Source organism: Pristis pectinata, chromosome 15 (genome assembly GCF_009764475.1).
Source record: "Pristis pectinata isolate sPriPec2 chromosome 15, sPriPec2.1.pri, whole genome shotgun sequence".
In the NCBI taxonomy this organism is placed as follows: Eukaryota; Metazoa; Chordata; class Chondrichthyes; order Rhinopristiformes; family Pristidae; genus Pristis; species Pristis pectinata.
Window position 1 is genome coordinate 48,474,079 of NC_067419.1, and position 15,300 is coordinate 48,489,378.

General features: G+C 44.8%; 1 protein-coding gene across 3 annotated transcripts in view; it reads left to right on the plus strand.

The window, feature by feature from the left end:
- The window catches only part of tm7sf3 (transmembrane 7 superfamily member 3), a 58,364-nt gene that overhangs the window by 2,978 nt on the left and 40,086 nt on the right, over positions 1 to 15,300 (plus strand). The window contains exons 1-2 of one of the 3 annotated variants that reach the window (XM_052030176.1): positions 57 to 92; positions 12,103 to 12,254. The exons of 1 other annotated variant lie outside the window; for it this stretch is intronic. Coding sequence is in view for 1 of the 2 variants with exons in the window: in XM_052030175.1 (XP_051886135.1) it covers positions 12,103 to 12,254 (152 nt within the window). In the remaining variant the exon portion in view is untranslated. Of the gene's footprint in view, positions 1 to 56; positions 93 to 12,102; positions 12,255 to 15,300 lie in introns of those variants that run through there. One more of the 3 variants, XM_052030175.1, reaches the window with a different exon arrangement.

Here is a 15,300-nt window from a genome sequence, read left to right on the forward strand (position 1 = left end):
CTGAGTTCCTCCAGCACTTTCTTTTTGCTCCAGATTCCAGCATCTGCGGTCTCCCGTCTCCAGCTTCACCCTTGACTGACTTCGCCTTGAAGGTCTGTTGTAACTGCACAACAGTGTGGTCAATAGCGAATCACATCTGATCTGCTTTGTTAATGGTTTGGGAATGGAGCATGCTAAAGGTGGGGGTTTGTGATTGTGGGACCTGTGCTGGAGAGGTGGTGATATGGGGCTGGTGTCCACATGTAATATCACCATACAGACTGGGGCTGTTCAGACCACTTGCTGTTTTGGCTCCATTCTGTCTACTCCCTTCACCTGTCTCCTGCCTCCCCTGTTCCCTTCTGTTTATCCAGACGTTCAGTCAATGATTCTGAACACACTCCTACACCAGTAAATTCTAAGTTTCTGCTACTCTTAATCCTGAGTTGTTAGGTTTAATTTGTAGTTAGTATTGCTTAAATCAAATGCACCTCTACATCCACTATTCCAATGCTGCTGTTGTAATTATCAAGACACCAAGGTCATTTAGCTCATCTTGTCAACAGCCATTGTCTTCAGTCCACCACTTGTTTCTGATAACAGTGAATGTTTTTAAATACAGACACCAGAACCACGTAGCAGTCACTAGTTAACGTCGGCATTAACCAAACGTTTTTAAGGAGATTGAGCAGGATGCAAAGATTAAATTATCTAGTGATGGGGTGAGAATTTGACCACTTGGGCCATCGTGTGTACTGACACCCTTGCAACTAACCCTGCTGCTTCAGTTGACCATTGGGGGTTCTGGGGTGATGGCAGATTCGATATCTGCTATATGAACAGTTCACTGCAATGAAATGGGGTTTAATGGGTAGCCAGAGGAATGCAGTGAAGATCCAAAGGAGACAACAGTGACCGGGAAGCTGATTATACAAGAGTCCTGTGTACAACGTTGGTGCAGTAATCCAGTGGACATTAACCTGGGCCAGGGCAAAGCTCAGCATCCAAACTGAGCTGAGGCTGGAAGGTGAACCTCTCCACCTTCATGATTCCAGAAGATAATGGATGCCTTAAATGTACAACTTTTAATACAAGTAGCAGTGGCACTTGGTGGGAGGCATTGGAGGGTGAGGCTGAGGAAGCTGGCTTCAACTAGTGCATACTGTGGATGGAATGTGGGGAATGTGACCTAGTGACACCAGAGAGGGTGCTGATGCCTGGGTCAGGAAATTGGAACAGTTCAGCTTGGGATGTCTACAAATAATTAAATTCCTTGTAGGGTAAGTGGACACATTCAGCTTAGGAGTAATACCATCATCCTAAAGTCTGCAGTGCAAGAGGAGGCCATTTGGCCCATTGTGTCCATGACTGCCAAGCTGTGCTTACAGTCTGAAGGTTGCATCGAATGCTCGCCTCATACTCGCTAAATTTGGTCTTTCTGCTTCCACTCTTTTGGGCATTGAGTTCCTCCTTCCCACTCCCCCATCAGCCTCTAGAGAAGGATTTTTCCTCCCTAATCCTAATTATTTTAAACCAATGCTCCACGTTCATTGTTCACTCTACATCCTCCATGTGTTAAAGGCAGTGCAGTTGATGCAGTCTGGATTTTAGCAGGGCATTTGACAAGGTCCCCATGGCAGGCTGAAAAAGTGAATGTCCATAGGATCCAAGGAAGAGGAGCCAACTGGCTTGGCAGGGAACAAAGTAGTGAATCTGACATGCCACATCACAGTACTCCATCTTTTGCTTTTGTATTAATGACTTAAACTTGATGTAGGGAGCATGATAAATATGCAGATGATGCAAAAAGAAGGCCATGTTTGACACTGAAGATTTTTAGCCTGCAGGAAGATGTAGATGGTCTGTTCAGTTGGACAGGGAAATGAAATGTAATACATAGCTCCTTCCGAAAGGAGTTGTTTCACAGTGAAGTAAGGGAGTAAGCAATATTGAGTGGTGAGGAATAAAAGAATAGTGTATGTTAATTGATCTTTAGAGAACATGATGGAGGTGGTTAAAAGGAATCCTTTCATTGGCCAATGCATAGAACATGAGGGGTGGAGGAGATTGGGGAAGGTGGACTGAAATTGGATAGAATACCCTTTAGACTGCAGCTGGAGCACTCGGTAGATCTCTGGTCAACACAATACAGGAAGATGTGGTTGCACTGGGGAAGGTGCAGAGTTGAGAATATTGTTAGAACTGCAAAACTAACTCCTGAAAGAAAATTACATCCTGTGGAACAGGAGGCTCAGATGTAACTGGAGTGTCTAAAATTAAGTAGCCTGGATGAATGAATGGGAAGAACTTGGTCTTTAGAACTGGAGGGAGGCAACACTTTTCATGGGGTGGGGGATGAAACTCACTGCCTGAAAGGGTGAGAAGGTAAAAATCGTCCCCATGTTTAAACAGTACTTGGATGTGCACTTGACTACTGAGAGGTGGGGTTAAGCTGGGGAACAATCTTCAACTGGTATAGGCAATGGGCTGAATGGCCTCAATTTTGACTTGTAAGCACATTTTTTCCCCCCTCAAATTTGTATACTTGGATTTTCAGAAGGCATTTGATAAGGTGCTACATTAAAGACTCATCCGTAAGATATGGATGCATGGAGCTGGGGTAATGTTAGCATGGATAGAGGATTGGTTAACCAATAGAAGGCAGACTTGGGATAAATGGGTGTTTCTCTGGTTGGCAATCAGTGGTGAGCAGGGTGCCTTGGGTCAGTGGTGTGGCTGCAACTGTTCATGATGTACATTAATGATTTGGAAGAGGGGACCGAGTGTAGAGTATCTAAATTTGCTGATGACACTAAGTTGAGTGGAAAAGTAAATTGCGGAGAGTCTGCGGAGAGATATAGATAGGTTAAGTGAGTGGGCAAGGGTCTGGCAGGTGGAGTACAATGTTGGTAAATGTGAGGTCATCCACTTTGGAAGGAAAAATAGAATATCAGATTATTATTTAAATGGTGAAAGATTGCAGCATGCTGTTGTGCAGAAGGATTTGGGAGTGCTTGTGCATGAATCACAAAATGTTGGTTTGCAGGTACAACAGGTTATCAAGAAGGCAAATGGAACGTTGGCCTTCATTGTTAGGGGGATTGAATTTAAGAGCAGGGAGGTTATGCTGCAACTGTACAGGGTACTGGTGAGGCCGCGCCTGGAGTACTGTGTGCAGTTCTGGTCCCCTTACTTGAGGAAGGATACACTGGCTTTGGAGGAGGTTCACCAGGTTGATTCTGGAGATGAGGGGGTTAGCCTATGAGGAGAGATTGAGTCGCCTGGGACTGTACTCGCCAGAATTCAAAGGATGAGAGGGGATCTTGTAGAAACATAAAATTATGAAAGGGATAGATGAGAGGCAGGAAGGTTGTTTCCATTGGTAGGTGAGACTAAAACTAGGGGACATAGCCTCAAGATTCAGGGGAATAGAGTTAGGAGGGAGATGAGGAGAAACTGCTTTTCCCAGAGTAGTGAATCTGTGGAATTCTCTGTCCAGGGAAGCAGTAGCGGCTACTCATTTAAGATAAATTTTTTGTGTAGAAGGGGAATTGAGGGTAATGTGGGGGGGGGGGGGGGGGGTGGAGGGGGGAGACAGGTAGGTGGATCTGAGTCCACAGCCAGATTGGCCATGATCCTATTGAATGGCAGAGCAGGCTCTGAGTCAGATGGCTGACTCCTGCTCCTATTGTGGTCTAAATTTAAAACTCCAGCCCTCACAGCATGCAGGTATTCTTTTACCCCACTAGTGCTATTCCAACCTTCCTGAATGATAACTGGAACTGCAGTTACTAGCTGATGACAGATTTATTAGTGACCTTGCAACAGAGGCAAAACTTAGTCTGGCAATTGTGAATGAGGTTGTGGACTAAATGATTTTTGTGATGTAGTTTAGCTGTAACTCCTAGGGAGCTTGGGTGTGAATCCTTGGAGATTGAACGTTAGTGAAACAGGATGTGCAGTGGTAGGGCAGGGGCAGAGCATGGTGTATGGATTTGAGTAACTTTTGGTCTATTGCTCTCTGGTGAAGGCTATTAATGCTGGTTAATGTAATTGTGGAATTGAGCACATTTATTGTACAGCATTATTTTCTGCCAGCTGCAATGTGATCCTACCACCAAACATCCTTTTCTGCTTTCCACAGGGACCACTCTCTCCAGGCACTACCCCCCCACCCATCTCCCCCCACCCACTACCCCCCCACCCATCTCCCCCCACCCCAAACCACAGGAGGTGGAACACCTGTCCCTAAACATTGTCACCATCCAGGGACCGAAACTGCCCTTCCAGGTGAGGCAGAGATTCACGTGCACCTCATCCACTGCATTCAGTGCTCCTGACGTGGCCTCTACATCAGTGAGCCCAAGTGCACACTCAGTGACCACTTCACTGAGCCTCTGCAATAGCCACTGAGCTCCTGTCGCAAACCATTTCAACCCCCATTTCCTCATCTGTCCACTGCCAGGGTGAAGCTAAATGCAGAACAGCACCTTGTGTTCCCCCTGGGTAGTCTACAACCTGATGGCAGAACATTAATTCTTCAATTTCAGGTAACCTGCTCTACATGTCCCTTTCCCCCAGTTCATCTTGCAAGCCGCCCTCTCTAAACCAACCCCCAGCCCAGTCTCCTTCCCCCTGCCCCCGCCTGGTTCCATTGGCCTATCTCAGTCAACTGGGTCCCCTGCTCTCTTCTTCACCCCCACCCCACCACTGTTCCCATATGCTACTTGGAGTCATAGAGCAATACAGCACAGATACAGGCCCTTCAGCCCAACCAGTCCATGGTGCCCACCCAGCAAGTCTTAATTTCTAGCATTCAGCCGATATCCCTCCAAGCCCCACCCCTCCATGTACCTATCCGAGTACTTCTTAAATGATCCTGTTGTACCTGCTTCAACCACTTCCTCTGGCAGCTTGTGCCATATACCCACTACCCTCTGTGGAAAAAGTTGCCCCTTGGGTCCCTTTTAGATCTTCTTCCCCTCTGCTTAAATCTAATCTTATCTGGTTCCATTCATCACTTTATCAGGTAATCTGCAGCCCTTGTCTCCACAGCACCTTCTAGCTTCTGTCTCTCCCTCCAGCCTTCCCTTTACCCCTACTTACCCATCTGCCCATCAACCCCTCACCTGGATCCACCTATCCAGATGAAGGGTCTCAACCTGAAATGTAGACTGTCCACTCCTTTCTTGTCACCACCCCAACCCTTCCACACCCCTCAGATGCTGCCTGACATGAGTTCCTCCAGCAGACTGTTGCTCTAGATTCTGCAGTTTTGTCTCCACTATCACTTGCCAGCCTCTGCCTCCCCCTCACCCTCACCTCTTTGTACTGGCCATCTCCCAGTTACACTGTCCTGATATGGGTCTCAACTTAATGCCAACCATTCCTCTGCCTCCACAGATGCTGCCTGACCTGCTGAGTTCCTTCAGCAGCTTGTGTTTTGGTTCCAGATTCCAAGATCTGATTTCTATCTACCAGGATATGTGCAATAGAAAGTGCATCAAGGGTTCATCAGGCAGGAGAATCTGCCCCCCTCAGGAACCCAAGGAGAGATTCAGCAGACTGGGCCCCAAACTGCATTGAATTTAGAGAAATGAGATCTTTGAAGCCCCACATCGTTGGAGCTGATCAGGGTAGATACAGAGTTGACTTTCCCTGATTTGGAGTATCTGGAGCCAGGATGCATATTCCCAAAGTAAGGGGTTGGTCATTCAGGAATGAGTTGAGAAATTTCTTTACACAAAGGCTAATGAATCATTGGAATTCTCCCCCCTAGAAGGCTGCTGAGTATATTTGAGACAAAGACCAACAGATTATCTGAGATTAAGGGAATCAAAGGGATGTAGGATTAGATGGTATTAAATTGTGGCGCAGGCACGAGACTAAACAGTGACTTTTGTTCCTAACCAAGTGCAATAGCAGAGAATTAGCTGAAGTACTGTGTACGTTTGAACCCCCCCACCCCCACTTACAGGCAGGATATTTGCTTTGGAGATGTGCAGAAGAGATTCACTTGCTTATCTCCTGGGATGAGAGGGTTGTCCAAGAAATTGGATCTATATTGTTTGGAGTTCAAAAGAATCGGGGGTGAAACACAAGATCCTGAGTGGGCAACATCAGGTAAATGTCGGTCTCCACCAGTGGGGAAATCTCAGTAGAGGGTAGTCATTTAAAACTGATGCCTAGGAACTTCTTACAGATGGTGTTGAATCTCTGGAATTCTCTCAAACCTATCCTTGCCCCTCCTGAGGCAGCATCATTGTGGATATTTAAAGAGGAAGTTGGTTTTAAAATTTTAAAGCTGTAAATTGAGGGTGTTGGGGAACTGGTACAAAGACCAGCTGAGACCTGGAGCAGGTTGGCCTTGATCACATTGAATGTCAAGGCAGGCTTGAGGGGCCGAGTGGCCTACTGCTCCTATTGTGTTCTATCCAGGTGAGGCTGGGGTTACAAAGCCAGGCTAAATTAACAGCAGGTTTTATTGCTAAAGTCTTTATTTCTGGATGCAATAAAAAATTAAACATTCAATTGCCCTACTCAATCTGAAGTTTCCTAAATGATTATCCCAGAACTCTTTACCAGTCCAGCATCAAACCACATCTGCCCAGAGAACATTTGGCCAGTTGTTTATAGAGTGTGGCTTGAGTGCAGTGTGAAAGCTAAAAGAAGAGGCTGTGGTTTTATGATCTTGTGCTCCTGGTTCAATGGTATCTTAAGGGCAGGCAGTTAGCGTAATGCTTTACAGTGCCAGTGACCTGGGTTCAAATCCAGCCACTGTCTGTAAGGAGTTTGTACGTTCTCCCCGTGTCTGCGTGAGTTTCCTCCGGCTGCTCTGGTTTCCTCCCACATTCCAAAGACATACAGGTTAGGAAGTTGTGGGCATGCTATTGCTGGCGCTGCAAGTGTGGCAACACTTGCGGGCTGCCCCCAGAACACTCTACGCAAAAGATGCATTTTGCTGTTTCGATGTACATGTGACTGAGAGATCTTGCTGATGGGTGCAAAGTTTCTATTTTGCCGTCAGCGTTAAGGGAGTTGGTGGGTTGTAGGGCAGCAGAGCAGGGAAGTGGTGTTGAGGCCAACACTGGATTGGCTGTGCTCTTAAACACCACAGTAGGCTTGAGGCTGATTATCATGAAGCTGCTCAAGTTCCTGAAAGAGGCTTTTCTATCCTGGGGTCCTTGGGTGGACAACTGGCCAAGAGATCGACCTGAGAAACAAGCAATCTGCTGGAGGAAGTCTGGTTGAACAGCATCTGTGGGAGTAAAAGAATTGTCAATGTTTTTGTTTGAAACCTTTCATCAGGTCCTATATGCCAACTAGGAAGTTTTCCTATAATTCCTGGTTCCTTTGCCCTCGCAGATGCTGATTGACCCACTGAGTTACTCCAGCAGATTGCAGATTCTGGAATCTGGAGCAATAAACAATCTCTTGTCTTCATTGATCTGCCTGGGCGGTTAATTTGATTTTGGCTGATGGCACAATTGAGGGTTTGTGTATGTTTGACATGACAGCAGAGTATTTCATAATCATGGAGCACGAAATCTGCCCCTTGGCCCAAATGGTCCGTGCTGACAGATTCCCGTGTAAACTAGTCCCATTTGTCCATATCCCACTAAACCTTTCCTGTCTCTGTCTTTTAAATATTATTAATGTAACTGCCTCAACCACTTCCTCTGGCAGCTTGTTCCATATACTAAGCACCCTCTGGATGGAAAAGCTGCCCCTTGGGTTCCTATTAAATTTCTCCCCTCTTGCCTTAAATTCCTGTCTGGATTTCCCCAACCCTGGGAATCAGACTGGGAAACAGACTGCTTTGCTTTTGACTTGTGACCAAGGCCATCTGATCCAATTAAACCACCGTTCTACCCAAGCCCAGGTCTAGAAATGTTGTCTAAGCATTACCCTTTCTCAATGCTCCTATAGAAATTCTGCTTGCTTCCTCTTCCAGGCAGTGCATTCCACAGCAAAACCTGAGTAAAATCAGGCATTTGTGAGCTTCATGGGGCAAGCTTCGAGTGGAGCCATTGATATTTAACCATGCATGTGGTTGTCTAACCTCTATTTGAAAGAATGAAAGCTATTTGATTTGTAAACCCCATCTTGGGGTGGGGCTTGTGCTTTCATGAGATCCCTGCAGGGGCTGCAGTTTTTTTTTGGGGGGGGGGGGTGTGCAGTTTGGGAAGGATTAATGTAGTAAATCTTGATTTTTGGGTTTGGCTGCATGCCAAAAGTGTATTAATTTACTGAGCACAAATGAATCAGCAGTTTTTGGCTTTTGAGGCCTCAACTTTTTGAGGGCATGCACTTAAGGTGAGAGGGGGTAGGTTCAGAACAGATGTGAGCAGTATTTTTTTTAACTGAGTAGTGGATGCCTGGAATGTGTTGTCTGATAGGGTGGTGGAGGCAAATACATTGGTGGCTTTTAAGAGGGGCTTGGATGGGCACATGAATGAGAGGAAAATGAGGGATATGGGCATTCTGTAGTGGGAGGGAATAACTATGTCAGCACAACATTGTGGGCTGAAGGGCCTGTTCTGTGCTGTACTATTCTGTTCTAACTCTTGAATTTTAAGTTGGTAGATTGGCAGAGAGTACTGAAGGAATTTTGTTCCCAGTTGTCACATGGTGAGTGTCACCCTGCGTTGTTCCTCTTCACTTTGACTGTCAGATTTATCAATGTAGTCTCCAAACATGGACTGTCAATATTTAGTTTGTTTCATCTTCACTTACTAGGGTGGCTTCTGGGATGTGGAGAAGCTGGGGTGGTTTTGAAGACCATTTTTAAATTGGCATGTTGCTCTATTGTCCCTTGGAATTGTCCTGGCATTCAGGAAGACTGGTCTAGTACTCAACTGTGTCCAAGAATCTTGGGCCAACCTCATCTCTGCAGTTGTAAGAAGTGGTCACTACCATACTTATACTTTATGAATCATGTATTAATAAAATTTTTCATCATATTAAACCCCATGTGGGCTAACTTTGCCATCCAATTCTTCCTGTAATTTGACTGATTCAACAGCTAGCTCTTGCTCCACTGGTATGCATTTCACTGTTTTGATGTAATGTGACTAATAAAGATATCTTGTGTTTTTAAAACTAATGCACTGACTGTATGAAAGGATTTGCACAGATGTTGCTGAAATTGAGGTTGTGCCATCATCTAGCATGCAACTTGATAGGTCATTTGTAGGTCAAGCAATTGTCAATGGATAAATGTTCCTCTTGTGGGCAAGTGTAAAATTGAGACCAAAAGTACATTGGATGGGGATTGGGATGGGTGGTGGGGTGGGGTGGAAATATTCAGTGGGAAGAATGTGAAACTTGTTCCTGCAGGAAATGGTTTGGGCAAAAATGTGAGTTGAAGGAAGTCTGGAATACAAGTGGTGACGTGTTGCGTCTAGAAGTCTAATGTGCCCAGTCAGGGGAAGCATTCCTTCATCCTTCAGTGATCCTTCATGGGGAATTCATCAGCCATTCTATAGGCCTGGGTGCCTTGCTATTGACTCTTCAGAGCGTGGTCTGGCTGCTTTTGGACTTGGCAACTCAAGGCCAATCCTAACCCATGGTTTCGCTTCCATTAATGAATTTTGCCTCTATTGCAACTTCTTTATGAAAGTTGTCATTAATTAAGACTAGGTTTGAGTTTTAATGTCCAATGTAAGTTTCTCATTACTGTGCAGTCAATTTAGACTTCTTACTGGACTTGCTAAAACAAAATTCAAGTCCGCTCACCCAGCTGAACAACAGACAATGCTGCAGGAACTCAGCAGGTCAGGCAGCATCCATGGAGGGAAATAAACAGCTGTTTCAGGCAGAGACCCTTCATCAGGACTAGAAAGGAAGAGGGCAGAAGCCAGAATAAAAAGGTGGGCGAGGGGCACGTTTGACCACCTACCTTCTTTCTCCCCCTTCCCCTTTTTATTCTGGCTTCTGCCCTCTTCCTTTCCAATCCTGATGAAGGATCCCTACCCAAAACATTGTTGACCTCTCTGCTGAGTTCCTCCAGCATCTTGTTGCTCCAGATTCCAGTGTCTGCAGAATCTTGTTGTCCAGCTGAACCGTGGGCACTAACATCCAGCCACTGCTGACACTGAAATGCTGCAACGTGTTCTGCTTCTATTTAACCTTGTTGGTTCTTTCTAGTGTGAAATTGGTTGCCAGTTAGAGCTATATGCAAATAATAAACCACTTCACACAACTTTAAGTTAATGTGACCTGGAGATAATGCACCCTCTTGTCTAGGCTCCTAAGCATATGATCAAGTGTAGACTTGTGACATTTTAGCTACACTGGGTTAGAAACTTCGTTTCTATAATCCTGAGACAAGAGCATTGTTCTCCAAATTAATTTTTTTAGGATATTTTTAAGATGTAGTAAAATCCAATTATGTGAAATCTGTCACAAGCTGTTTTTCTAGTTTAACATTTTCTCCTCTATGGTTAGGCCAGCTTGAGCTTTGTGGCTTTGAAACCACTGGTTCTTGCTGCTTTTCTGGGTGGAGATTTTTGTACTGATTCTTGATCTTGGGTACAACAAGACTTGATCTATAACAGTAACTCTGTGACTAAAGTACAGCAGAGATGTTGGGATCTGTAAGAGTTCTGACAAAACCTGGTTTTACTTTAGAACTGTGTGGTATTAACCCCTGCTAGTTATTACCTGATTGTGTATAAGGGTTTCTTTGACTAAAATTAAGTCATCAGACCAGTAATGATATAACTAGGATTGGTTCAAGTTCATGAATAAAAGGATTTAACATGACAACACACAGCTTTCATCTAAACATATTTGAATTGACACTCAATTTGTTCTTTTAACTATTTATAAAGTACTTTTTAAGCCTTTGGTTATCTGAGAATAAGACTGGGTATTACAAACTGCTCACTTCCATCAGTGGAAGATGAGATGTTTTGAATGCTTAAATTAGTGTCATGCCTGAAGTAAAATGTTTGACATGAATATGCAGAGGATGAGGGGATATGGATCGTGTGCAGGCAGAAGAGATTTAGTTTAATTTGGCTTGGTGTTCAGCACAGACATGATGGACCTGTTCCTATACTGTTCTGTGTTCACTAAAATGCTCAGCAGGTCAGACAGCATCTGTGGAGAGAAACATTGACTCTTCAGGCTTATCAAGTTCTGATAATGGTAAGTTTTTTTCCCCAGATGCTACCTGACCTGAGTATTTCCAACATTATCTGTTATTTCATATCTCCAGCACTTGCAGTTTTTGACATGTTTTTGTAGAGATATGTTTAAAATATTTGATCTGGAGTATCTTGTACCAATACAGGAATTGCTTAAATCTAAAACTGCAAGATTTGTAGAGGTGAAAGTACAAAAGGAGAAATTCATAATATTTTGGCTCCTGTATCCCACAGGGATGTAACTGTGCAGTTTGAGGGATTCAGAATGCACTACAAAATGATTGGACAATGGATGCTTTTATTTAACACAATGTGATGCTGGGTTGCAGTGGAGCAGCTCTTGCATGGACTTGCTCTGTCTTTTGAATTCCATAATGATTAAACGTGTCTAAATCCAAACAAGCTTAGTTTTTGAAAACTATACCTTAACTAGCAATCATTATCTCCATTTTCTCAAGGAACATACTGGCGCATTGTAGTCACCAGAGTTGTGACAACATGGGCCCTTCAGCCCAATGTTTTGATTTCAAGTTGCTTTTGGCAAAATGACTTCACTGATCCCATGATTTGTACACTGAAATCTGGGATTCTCATTGGCTGTACCTTCACATTTCTAGATTTGGAATTCAATCATTTATTATCACAAACTTGTGTGATGTGAAATTGTTTTGTGGCAGCAGTACAGTACAGACATCACTATAAACTTCATAGTGTAAAAATGAACAATGATGTAGTGTTTATGGGTTCATAGACTGTCCAGAAATCTGGCAGAGGGGATGTTGTTCCTGAGTTGTGTGAATCTTCAGGCTCCTGTACCACCTCTTCCCCTCCTTCCGCCCCCCCCCCCCCCCCCCCCCCCCCCCCCCCCATAAAAGTAATGACCCCAGATAGTGACGTACTGTCATGAGGTGGTGAATGGTTTTTGGTGGAAATTGGAGTCAAACCACCTGCTTTATTATTCTCTTTGCAGGTCAAACAGAATTTAAACTAGGAAGATTTCAGGAACTACCTTTAATAAGGAACACCTCAATTGAAGCCTTTTTGTGGAACATTCCTGAGAATGTAACATTCATCACCATTCAAGTGCACACCCAATATGTTAATACAACTCTCTCACTCAAGGTATGTTTGGATTGTATTTTCACTGAAAATTCAACTTGCTCTGTATGGATTGATGGTTCCATATCAAACTGGATGATCACAGCTTCCTCCAGCTCCTCCCCATCCCTCATGTCCCATTGTGAACATCTGCCCATTGCTACTTGTCTCCATAGGCTCCTAGACCAGCTGTGCCTGCTTTCTTGAACGTCTCCCTGGGTTTTCCCTTTAACCTTTGCACAACAACCCCAAATATTCTGCTTCAGTTGCAGAGTTTGGAAACTTCCTCAATGCTCTTCCAACCTTCTAATATGCATTAGCTTGGTTAACTGGTACACCTTGCTTTTTATTTCCTATTTCACTTTGCGTGTGGCTGTTCAGCCCATCAAGTCTGCGCTGGCTGTTGCAGCACTTCTGGCAGTCCCATTCCACCATGGACTTCTATCTATTGTATAAGGAGGGGTTGGACAGACCCGGGTCATTTTCCCGGGAGTGGTGGAGGCTGAGGGGAGAACTGATTAGAAGTTTATAAGATTGAACCATAGAACAATACAGGCCCTTCGGCCCACCATGTTGTGCTGACCTTCAAACCACGTGTAAGACTATCTAACCCCTTCCTCCTACATATCCCCCTATTTTAAATTCCTCCATATGCTTATCTAACAATCTCTTGAACTTGACCAATATATCGGCCTCCACCACCACCCCAGGCAGCACATTCCATGCACCAACCACTCTCTGGGTGGAAAAACCTCCCTCTGATATCTCCCTTGAACTTCCCACCCATTACCTTAAAGCCATGCCCTCTTGTATTGAGCATAGGTGCCCTGAGAGAGAGGTGCTGGCTGCCCACTCTATTCCCCTCAATATTTTGTACACCTCTATCATGTCTCCTCTCATCCTCCTTCTCTCCAAAGAGTAAAGCCCTAGCTCCTTTAGTCTCTCCTCATCTGTACTCTCCAATCCAGGCAGCATCCTGGTAAATCTCCTCTGCACCCTTTCCAACACCTCCATATCCTTCCTATAATGAGGCGACCAGAATTGGACACAGTACTCCAAGTGTGACATAACTAGAGTTTTGTAGAGCTGCATCATTATTTCGTGGCTCTTAAACTTGATCCCATGACATGAAAGCTAACATCCCATAAGCTTTCTTAACTACCCTATCCACTTGTGAGACAATTTTCAGTGATCTGTGGATATGAACCCCCAGATCCCTCTGCTCCTCTACACTACCCAGAATCCTGACATTAACCTTGTACTCCACCTTGGAGTTAGTCCTTCTGAAGTGTACCACCTCACTTCTCTGGATTGAACTCCATCTGCCACTTGTCAGCCCAGCTCTGCATCTTATCAATATCCCTCTGCAAGCCTCGACAGCCCTCCACACTATCCACAACATCACTGACCTTTGTCATCTGCAAACTTGCTAATCCACCCCCTCATCTAAGTCATTAATAAATACCACAAAAAGTAGAGGTCCCAGAACCAATCCTTGTGGGATACCACTAGTCACAGCCCTCCAATCTGAATGCACTCCCTCCACCACAACCCTCTGCTTTCTACAGGCAAGCCAATTCTGAATCCACATGGCCAAGCCTCCCTGGATCCCTTGGCCTCTGACCTTCTGAAGAAGCCTATCATGTGGAACCTTGTCAAACGCCTTACTAAAATCCACATAGACCTCATCTACTGCACTACCCTCATCAATCTTCCTGGTCACCTCCTCAAAGAACCCTATCAGGCTTGTGAGGCAAGATCTTCCCTTCACAAAGCCATGCTGGCTGTCCCTAATGTCCATGATTCTCTAAATACTCATAGAACCTATCTCTAAGAATCCTTTCTAACAGCTTTACCCACCACAGATGTAAGGCTCACTGGTCTGTAATTCCCTGGACAATCCCTACTACCTTTTTTGAATAAAGGGACAACATTTGCCATCCTCCAGTACCATCCCCATGGACAATGAGGACTCAAAGATCCTAGCCAATGATTCAGCAATCTCCTCCCTCTCCTCATGAAGCAGCCTGGGGAATATTCCATCAGGGCCCATGGACTTACCTGTCCTAATATTTTCTAACAACCCCAACACATCCTCTCTCTTGATATCTACATGCTCCAGAACATTACCCTCACCAACACTGTCCTCTGCATCATCAAGGCCCCTCTCCTTGGTGAATACTAAAGAGAAGTATTCATTCAGAACCTCACCCACTTCCACAGCTTCCAGGCACATCCTCCCACCTTTGTCTTTAATCGGACCTACCTTTACTCTAGCCATCCTTCTGCTCTTTACGTACAAGAAAAAAGCCTTGGGATTCTCCTTAACCCTACTTGCCAAAGCCTTTTCATGTCCCCTTCTTGCTCTCAGCCCTTAAGTTCCCTCCTTGCTACTCTATATTCCTCATGAGCCCTGTCTGATCCTTGCTGCTTACACCCTATGTATGCTGCCTTCTTCCTCCTTACTAGTTGTTCCACCTGTCTTGTCACCCACGGTTCCTTCACCTTGCCATTCCTTCTCTGCCTCACCGGGACATATTTATCCCTAACATCCTGCAAAAGATCCCTGAACATTGACCACATCTCCATAGTACATTCCTCTTCAAAAATGTCGTCCCAATTTACCCCCTCGTTCTCACCTTTATAGCCTCATAATTCACCTTTCCCCAATTAAATATCTTCCCATCCTCTTTGCTCCTATCCCTGTCCATGACAATGCTAAAGGTTGTGGAGCAGTGGTCACTGTCCCCCAAATGCTCACCCACTGAGGGATCTGTCACCTGACCCAGTTCATTACCTAAAACTAGATCTAATATGGCATTCCCTCTAGTTGGCCTGTCAACGTACTATGTCAGGAATCTGTCCTGGACACTTAACAAACTCTGCCCCATCTTAACCTTCAGCACTAAGTAGATGCCAATCAATATTTGGGAAGTTGAAGTCTCCCATGATGATAACCCTGTTATTTTTTTTTGATGATAACCCTGTTATTTTTGCATCTTTCCAAAATCTGCCTCCCAATCTGCTCCTCAGTATCCCTACTGCTACCAGGGGGGTCTATAGGATTCTC